We start from the raw sequence: 10051 nt of genomic DNA, 5'->3' as shown, positions 1-10051 counted from the left end.
CAAAAATCTCAGATAATTTCTCCTCAGCTTTTTGTTTTGCTGCTTCATTGTTTTTCTGGCAAACCCACCAGCATAAAACTGAACATAAACAAAAGTTAAAAACTCGTTGGTGAAGCTACTGCAGACTTTAGCAGCTGGAGAAACAACATGTTCTGCTCCCACAGGAATCAGCAGAGACCAAAGGAAGGATTAAAGGAAGATGAATATTTTTACATAACTCACAGTGAACACTTCTATTGTTTTCTAGTTAATTGTGTGTAAGTACGGATTTCTTAGCCACAAAAGCTCTACCAACTGGAGCTTTTTTGTGAAAATCACATATTGGTTTTACTCTTGCTAAAATTTGTATTGGATTAGCTCTGTTGTTTTGAAGTTAAAGGTTTTACAAGGTTTATTGATTAAATTTCATGAAAACAATAGAGATAAAAACTATCAATGTGTTTTCCATGTGATTTATTTACATCTCTGAACAGAGAAACATACAGGGATCCAGTATCACGGGAGAAAAGAAAGACATACACAGAATAAACATTACACTGTAGATAAATAGAAGAAAGTAAAACAGAATAAATACAAACTTGGAATGTGTTGAGCTTTTCCACTGAGGTAGAAGCTGCATTTACAATCATTATATCTGTTCTGCTGCTGCTGGTTTACTTGTATCCCTGACAGCATGAAAACTTTAAGTCACTTTTGCATCAAATCGGCAAACATCAGTCTAAGAAATTACATCTTTATGACCAGTTTTAAGGCACCTGGAAAGTAACAATAGCTGGTTCTTTACTATAAGGGATGATTAATGTGTTAAAGCTTATCCTGGTTAAATCAAGGTACCAGTTTCTATCTCCTCTGTTATGAAATTCTTCGGTCGGTGACTTTGATAAAGTGCTCAATAGTAAACTGTGGTCACTTAGTATTAAATGACACATATACCTCGATTTCAGTGTGTAATTCCTGTCAGAAGTATTATTACAAAGTACCTTTATTTTTCTAAGAATAAAAGACATCAGCAAAACATAAAACACACCCGACAGCAGTGCTTGGAGGAGTTACAACAGAGCTGACAGAACAGGACAATTTATCTCGGCTTATTTTGGTAAAGTAAACAGCATCTAAGCGCTGACGTCCATTTTTCTCTCTCTTTGAATCCATCGTAGGAGGGTTGCCCTGACAATATGTCATACGGGTGTTAGCACAGTAAGTCACAGACTTATTTTAGTACAAGTTCTCCTCAGCAAGTCCATCTGCAGGGAGGCAAAAAGTACAGAGAGTGGAAATTAGTTCTGGATATACAGAGCTGATGTTTACCCTCTTACAGATCTTTTTTTTGTCGCACCTAGATGTTTCATATTATCTGAATTTTAATATCAGACATAGCTAAACATCACATGATAATTTTGTTTAATACGATATAATCTAAACCAGACAGACTTTATGTGAAAAAGCATCATTTTGGTTCAGTTTCACTGCTGGACCTGCACAATCAAGAAATGATTCAAACTGACAATATAATGTAGGCCTGGTGTGAAAAATGTTACAGGATTTTTTTAATAAGGGTTTATCAGAGCAGAAAATGGAGAAAATGCTGAATAGTGGTGAACCAGGAATTGTTGGTCTGTCAAAATTATTTCTGGAACGCTTTAATGAGTTCAATGGAAACAATTTATTTGCATAAAAAAGTGTGATCAATCACCGGATGTTACTACTGGCGGAAAACATAAAGAAGACGACAGGAAGTGGAAAGTGGAGGGAGTGTTTTTTACCGACTTATTGTGTGAACAAACTTATTCACATTTGATTTTAAATGTTTCTTATTTAATGGGAACACAGCAGTTGCATAATTGTGATTTTTTTTTTTTTACATTAGTGGAATATTAACAAAGGTTTGCCCACATTTGTAACTGAAACACAGCTATCAACTCTCAATACAGAGTGATTCAAAATTTCTCCACAGCCATTTTTTTGGGATTAAGAGGCAGCAATATTTCCATGTATGGTCAGGTTGTTCTGGATCATTATATCCTTTAATAAATTAAATAATCACCTCAAAACGGTAATTTGGAAAATCTATTTGATTTGACAAAAGAGAAATCTGTAAGGGGGTAAATATTTTCCTTCTCAGCAAAATATTATATGCTTAAGGAAAGCTTACCTTGCTGGAGGCTCCTCTGCATGTAGTGGTTGAGTTGATGCAACCCAGTATTTCTGCCTTGGTTTCCCAGCTGCATATTGAAGGGATATATGGTGAAGCTGCCTGAGCTGACCGGCTCTCCTGAAACGAGGCCCTGCTGGTAGCTGCAGGAAACAACATCAGGACTGGACGGACTACTTTTCCTAGAGACCACGTTCAAGTCTTTGAGGATGTTGTCCAGCGTGCAGTCATCATAAACCTGCTCCTGCTTTGGGAGAAGGTCTAAAGGAAGAGGGGAGCCTTGGAGCCAGTCAGGGTTGGCTGCCGGCGTCGCGTTTTGTAGAGGATTCAGGCTGCGGTGCAGATTGAAGCTGCTGGCAAGAGAGGAGATCTGCTGGGCCAGGATGCTGATGGCCACCTGCTCCCTCTCGTCATAGAGGTTCGGCTCTGCCTCCACTGGAGACTGGGTGGGAGTCAGAATGCTGGAATGCATGAGAAGTTCTTGTTGGGGCACCTGATGAAGCTGAACCAGACTGCCCCCTTGTGGATCGTCCAGAAGGTTGAAGTCGTCCGGATGCAGGGAGGCGCTCTCTCCTTGGCTCTCGCATGTTTCTGACACGAAGTAACAGTCTGGAACCAATCGAGCGTCTGCTGGACAAGCCTGGAAATCATAGTTTGGAGATATAGATGAGGACGAAGAGGAGTGCGGGGAGCTGCCGGTGAACAGGTCAACGTCTCTGTGTTCAAACACTTGGTGAGCGGCTGTGAGTAAAGAGTCAGCAGGTGATTGATGACAGGAGAGTCCAGTGTCCTGGTAGGAGTAGTAGGAGGGAGAGGCGTCAGGAGAGGTTGGCAGCTGATCTTCACATGCATGAACATCCATCAGGAGGTCAGAGTTCAGCTCCTCCGGCTGCAGAGTGGAGCTGGACGATGCTGGGCTGTAGGGAGGGGTGAACAGCGTGGGGCTCTCACCCAGGGGAACAGGGGAGCCGTTACCCTGGGAGGACGGGCAAAACGCACAGTAAATGTCTTCCTCAGACTCCGTTCTTGTTCTGGTTCCAAGCTCCTCACTCTGGCTGCCACACATCCTCCGCCTTTTAATGCTGACGCTCCGACTCTGAGGCACCTCTGGAGCAAAGTAGAGGCAATTTGGCACAGACGGCGGCTTGAAGGCAGCGCTGCTGATTTTCTTCTGCAGAAATTTGGCCTCGGTTTCGCTGTGAGATTAAAAAAAATGTGTTAAGAGACTTTTAAAAGTGAAACGCTGTCAGTTCGGGGTTGCCTAAGAGCCTCATCACACCTGATGATGTAGTTAGTGCAGCTGATGCTCTGGCACTCTGGGTCCTTGTTAGCTCGGATATAGATCCAGGTCCATGACAGATCTGTGCTCTGGAGCCTCAGGATCATCTCCACCTGGAAGCCATCTTCTGCCTGCACTGGAGAAGAGGGCAATTACGCTTATTATAAAGAACAGAAACAAGTTATTCACCAATAAAAACCTGGCCGCTAGCTTTAAAAATATAAAAAAATACTTACTTAAACTTTTATGAGAAGTTGCAGCCAATGGCAGGTCTTCAGGATGCAAGAGGCTGTACCATGATCGGTTGATCATTTCCTCCCTTGAATACCCCAAATAGTATAAAACACTAAAAAAATAACAATAAATAACAATCAGAAACCACAGACAGCGATCCTTGCATAAGGATATGAAAACACAGCAGAAATTTGTGACATAAATCCACTGCTTTGCCCAAATAGGACCTATAAACGGCTTTTTCACCGCACTTTGAACAGCCCAAATCCGATCTTTTCTCCAAAAAAAAATCTGATTTATGCCACGTCCAAATGTGTTTTCAAAGTGTCTGCAGTCTGAACCGTTGTCGGATTTTATCTGGCTTTTATGTCATTGATGTGAGAGGTGTCTTAATTTTGCACCAGAAAAAGGCAGAGGTGCTAAATATGGATACAAACAATGGCTGAAAATTATTTTGGCTACTTCTGACTCTGACTACATCAAAACAAACAAACAAACAAACAAACAAATACCCATACAGTCAATACTCCACAAAAGGCATTGCTATTAATTGTGTTTTCTTTTCACTGGATTCTTTAATTTTCTCATGATCTTGCGATGATACTATCGACTCCATTGCTGAACTATAAAAATCGATCTATAAACAACTCCATGTATTATTACTTCTGTAAATAATGCAATGCTGTGTGACCTCAACATTAGAAGACGAAAACCGTTCGCATAAATCTGACTGTGGCCGGGTTTACTTAACTCCCTGACCATGTGAAAAAAAATTATATTTCAGCAAAAAAATTAGAATAACGCAGGAAGATCTGCTGTGTGAACGTAGCCTAAGCTGTGGAGTTTGCGTTTACCTGTCTGAGAGCTGAGTGAAGCTCATGTCCAGCCTGTGGGTGCTGCTGAACCTGTGGGAGAAGTGAGAGTCGGCGCCGGTCAAGCGATTCACCGTGGGGGTGCAGAGGGCCACAAACAAAGGCTGGACGGTGGGGCCGGCTGCAGACGAGGGCTGAGGGAAGAACTGGAAGCTTCCTCTGACCAGCATGGAGCAGCAGCTTCCAAACTGCAGCTTAAAGGCCTTGGAGGCCACCATGCAACACACAAAGCTCCTCTCTGAGAAGAATAAAGCAAAATGGAAATTTTGTCTTTATAAATGCTGAAACTTTACAACCACAATAAAAGCACTCACACTTTACTTCTATAGGTCGACCAGAGTTTCTAGGAACTTCCGATTAATAATCCATGAATTTCTGTTGCTTATAAATAAGACATTAAACAGAGGCCCATATTAGCCACAAGGCAGAACCAGAACTGGCATTTATCTTGTTGGGGTAGCAGGAAAGGTGAAGAAAATCTCTAATGCTCACTGCAACACAGGGTGTAATCTTCAGATAAACAAGTCTCCATAACAATCACTAGACACTGCCTACATGCCAGGCATAAAAACAGCATTTTCTGTACTGAGATTTAATCTGGAACTTGGTTTCCATCAGAGGAGACTTGAAATTATTAAGCATTTCAACAGAAAAACACACCAGGTGGGATGCTGTGTGCCTGTCTTTCTTCCAAAGGCCCTGAGAAACTTATCGGATTTTTATTTGAAATCTTTTCAAATAAGAAAATCTGGTGAAGTTATAAACTGAAATTGGTCAAGTTTGGGTTTTCTGGCTCTAGAACTACACATTTTTTACTTCTAACTGGAATATTTTTCCACATGACAATTTTTTCAATTTTTAAGAGAAATACAAAACAGTTATCTGGTTAGATTTTTATCATTTTTGTTGTGCATCTGGAGTATCTAAGACTATATTTATTTCAAAATGTGCAACCAAATCTGGATTATTCTAAACTGACTACAGATTATTTAACACCTATTATTTCCCAGCTGCTGAGTTGGTTTAAAATATTTTTTTCTTTTGATTGCATATTTTAATAGTGAAAAAAATGTACTCAAAATGAATGTCTTTTTTTTTTTTTTTTTTTTACAATTGCTGCAAAACAAGATATATTCATGTTCATCAGGGTTCCCAATAAATGTGGATAGTATAGTCTGATTGCAGAAGAATTTGGTTTACTCTTAAGCTTCAACCCATAAGTAAAGGAATTTATTGTTACCTGAAAATAAGTTGCTTTCCATGTTGAGGTTGGAGCGAATAATATCCACATCAGATTGTTCCACTAAGTCATAGATTGTGTCTCCTTGTAGAACATCTATCTGGAAAAGCAACACAGGATTAAATTAACAGATCAAAGTCTGTTTTACAAAGCAGTAAAAATGTAGGGCTTGAACGCTCACCATGGACAGGCCGAGGTATTCGGCCACATTTTCCGACACATAAACCAGTCTGCCTTGAGCCGTGGTGACGAGGATGAATCCGTGCAGAGCGTCCAGGAAGGCCTCGTACTGCAGAGCGCTCTGGGATCGTTCCCCAGCCGGGAGCCCTGCAGGATGAAAGGACGAGTTCAGCCTTTGTTTCACCGCCTCTGTCTCTGCAGATTGTCACAGCTGCCATGGTTTTGATGTTGTTCATATAACACTTTTAAACTGAGCTTCACAATCCTCTCTGTAAGGCAGTATGGATCTAAATTTGGTGTTGAAAAATATATGCTGAGTTAAGAGTAGCACAACATCATTTTGAACCAAGTAAAAGTAAAGAGTAAAAACTTATTTGGTTACTAAAGTACTGAGTAACTGATTAAGTCAGTGAAGTTACGGATTCAGAAATTTCCCTCAAGTAAGAGTATCAACACTCAATAAACTCACTCAAGAACAAGTAAAAAGTACAGCGCAGTAAAAATACTCCTAAAAGTAAAATTTCTTTACACAAGTAAAGGTAACAGGGTAACTTGCGATAAGTTGGAAGAACTCACCCTGGAAGAGGACAGATTTGCGGATGTAGGTACAGATGGCGGCCATGGAGTGAAGGTACGACAGGCGCTCCTGGTCCTCCTGGCTGATGGGGAGCAGAGAGCGCATATTCCTGATTTCATGGTTGATGTGGTCTCTCCGGGCTTTGGAGGCTCCTTTAGTGGACCTGTGGGAGACCATGATTGCTGGTGTGAGAGCTGTGACCTAAAAAATCCACAAAATTGTCAAAAAACTAATCTGGTTTCATTCTGTTCACTTCAAAACAAAACACCGATTTGGCCTCGTCTGAGCTAAAGCCCACTTTGAATATGAAGAGTTCCTATGGAAACGGCTGACAAGAGAGTCTGAGTAGAGCGATGAGGGCTCTCCGTGCACTTAGTCTGCATGATCAGAGTCTGTCTGGGTCCATCCTCACAGAGCCTTGGCTTTTTATAGCTGCCAGGGCTCCGGGCGTGGGCATCACGCACACAGAAAAGGAGGGGCGGCCGGGCTCCTCGTTCTCCCTTCATTGCCTTATACAGTGGGCGTCCTTGGAGTGGGAGCACCCCACGTCACACCACACAGAAAGTGCCTCAAAAGGAGAGTGAGATCACTCTGTATCCAAGCATGATCACAATCAAACTCCTGATCACATATTAATATTAAATTCAGTTTATAAATAGGGTTTAGTAATTAAAAGAAAGGGATAAATTATTGAATTAATTTTGAGAGCATCACTGAGGTTGAAGCACATTTTTCTCCACCTTGCGTCTCAAAAGCCTATAAAATGTCATAACAATAAAATGCATTAATCCCAACCAGCAAACATACAGGAAAATTGGGAAGGTGTGCAAATGGAAATTTAAATTGTTCCCATTATTTCACCTCTTTTTTCAACCAGCTCAGACTGTGTGGAAGCCTTTCAAACCAAAATAAGAATTAAATGCACCTGGCTCACAAACATTGTGGCATCTGATTATAAAAAGACAATTTTCAAAAAGAGGACAAATGCTGTTTTTGAAGAAACAAAATAAAATTGAAACGTGTGGCGTGCATATTCAACCCCCTTTTCTTTGATACCACTAAATAAAACACAATTTAACACAGCTGCCCCTTAGAGCACTGATAGGTTAAAAGATCTTCTGACTGGTAAACACATTAGTCAGAAGGTCCATGGTCACTCTAGAGGTGCAACAGAGACCCAGAGCTCAGGTGGAAGAATCTATTGGCAGCTACAACTTGTTTGCTTCATAAATCTTTATGTAGGAGTGGCAAGAAGAAAGCCAATGTTGGAAGAAAAGCAGAAGAAATCCTGCTTATATTGCCACAAAACGTGCTGGGAGACGCAGCAAACGGGTCAAAGAAGGTTATATGAGAGCTGAACCAGCAATACTCTGAGGGGATGAAGTTTAAATATAACTATATTTGTGATTGTAACACAAAAATATGTGATAAAAGGTCACCGTTTGGTTAAATGATTCAGTTCCAGTCAGTTAAAAAAGAATCAACTACCACAGCATTCAATTAACCTGTAATGTAACCTGTACCACCAGAGGCACACGCACCCCCGTTTGATCACCTTTCAGAGAAGAAGAACTGACCTGAACCTCTTGCAGGCGGAAGGGCGCTGATCTCCGGGCGGATGGTGGGATGTGCACGGAGAGCTGACGGGACATTTGCAGGCGTTACACCAAAGAGCCATTGTGGCGATTAAGACCTGAGGGTGCAGCGCATCCAAGATGTTTCCTCTTCCTTCGAAAGGAAAAGAAAACCCTTAACTTTTCATGCGGATGAAGGCAGACAGCTGTTTGAGGGTCAAACCCGCAGCTTCTAAGCATCTCAAACCTCCGCGGTCTCTGGGTGATGAGTGCCAGCCACTTGCTGTCGCCCCTCCTTTTATAGCCCCCTCAAACCAAACCCGACACCTCTCAGAGAAAACTCCGCGGGATAATCTCACTTATTGTGACGCGATGACAGCCGACCGAAGCCAGTTATATTTAGTTTAACGACTCCTAATAATAATCCGCCGGACTGGACGTGGGAGTCAGTTTTGCAGGGATGTGAAGCGTCATTATGTAAGAAAAGAAAAGAAAAGAAAAAAACTGTTTGACTTTTGAAATGCTTAACATCTCCAAACAATCAGCGGCTCCTGATAGTTTTAAATATTAATCTATGAAGACGTTTCTCAGTGACGTTCTCCTCTAAGGAGCTTTATTTAGGTCCAAACACTCAACCAGACCCTGGATAATTCGAGAAGTGATTTCCCACTCAGAACCTGCATGAATGACTCAATTTTACTCACTTTTTTTGAAGGACATGCAAGTATAGAGTCTAGCGTCTGAACTCTTGTTTTGTGGCTAAGATATTTACTTTGCTTCCAATAACCAATAAGTTTGCACAATTGTGATTTTAGGGACTCATTGGTTAAATGTGAAGCTTGCAACAGGGTCCAGTAATGGTAGAACAGCTTTTTTCTTACACACAACAGTTCGAATTTGTCACATTTTTCAGAAAACATTGAATACAATCAGTATTAGAATAATAATTTAAGACATTCAGAGGGATAATCTGCACTGTGAATATATAAATTAATTACTGAGTTTACTCTGTCACTGTAGTAGGATGTATTTGCTTCACAAGATTACTTAAAATAGCAGAAAGAAAGAAAGAAACCTGCAACATGACCGACTATAAAGGTTTTTGCATTTCGCAAGACGTCTAAAACTTTTCTATAATATATTTTTTAAGATTCTTAGTGTTGAGACAAGAATAAGTTAAATAAAATGTATCAAAGTAAATCAAAATGATATAACCAAATATATTGTTACGAATTCACTAAGCAGTGGCTGATTTTTATTTGGTCAACGTGGCTCTTTGTCCAGGGAGGGATAGTTTTAGGGGGTGACAGGAGAAATCAAACATAATAAATAAATGGCTAAAGTTATTAGTATTTTAGAAAGTCATTGCACCAAACATTTTCTTCTGTAAATTATTTTGCATATCAGCGCTAGAGAAAATAAATTTGTTGTGCAAAGTAAATACTGAAAACTAAGCTGCCAACAAATGAAGCCGAATAACTTTTTATAATTCCAGTGGTTTAATAATTTTGCCATTTTCTAAGTTAATGTGATTATGACATTTACATAGTTAAGGTTACTTGATAAAAAGTTATCATTATTATTGTGTGTTGGAGAGCACTCAGGGGCTCAATTCTTACAAGAGTCACCCCTGATGTAAACTGTTGCAACTCTTTACAGGCAACATGATTTATTAATGCTTCCCACTGTGCAGCCTGTGACAGAAAAGGTCAGACTTTCTCTGCTTTACAGCATCTTGTTTGCTGCTGGAAAACAAGAGCTGCATTCATCCGGGAGCAAAACGAGGACTGGAGAGAGATGTTTTCCTGCAGGAAGCCGTGGGGATCTTCTCCTGGCAGAAGAAAAAAAATAAATAAATACAAAAAGGTGGGAAAAAAATTACTTTTAAAAAAGAGACAGCAACTTCAGGAGTATATTTGTAATCGTTAATGACTGAAGCACCA

The 10051-nt window shown here is 40.4% G+C and overlaps 1 protein-coding gene across 1 annotated transcript; it reads right to left on the bottom strand.

The window, feature by feature from the left end:
• Positions 1-436: 436 nt before the first annotated feature.
• On the bottom strand, positions 437-8807 carry npas4l (neuronal PAS domain protein 4 like). Its single transcript, XM_044136267.1, has 9 exons — positions 8112-8807; positions 6534-6697; positions 5959-6104; positions 5778-5877; positions 4520-4775; positions 3668-3777; positions 3432-3567; positions 2153-3348; positions 437-1244 (listed from the first exon to the last, which is right to left on the bottom strand). The coding sequence occupies exons 1-9, from the start codon at positions 8210-8212 to the stop codon at positions 1216-1218; spliced, it is 2238 nt and encodes a 745-aa protein (XP_043992202.1). The 5' UTR covers positions 8213-8807; the 3' UTR covers positions 437-1215.
• Positions 8808-10051: the final 1244 nt, after the last annotated feature.

Source organism: Gambusia affinis, linkage group LG13 (genome assembly GCF_019740435.1).
Source record: "Gambusia affinis linkage group LG13, SWU_Gaff_1.0, whole genome shotgun sequence".
NCBI lineage: Eukaryota > Metazoa > Chordata > Actinopteri > Cyprinodontiformes > Poeciliidae > Gambusia > Gambusia affinis.
The sequence above is the reverse complement of the archived record's forward strand: the minus strand, read 5'-3'. Positions and strand labels throughout refer to the sequence as shown.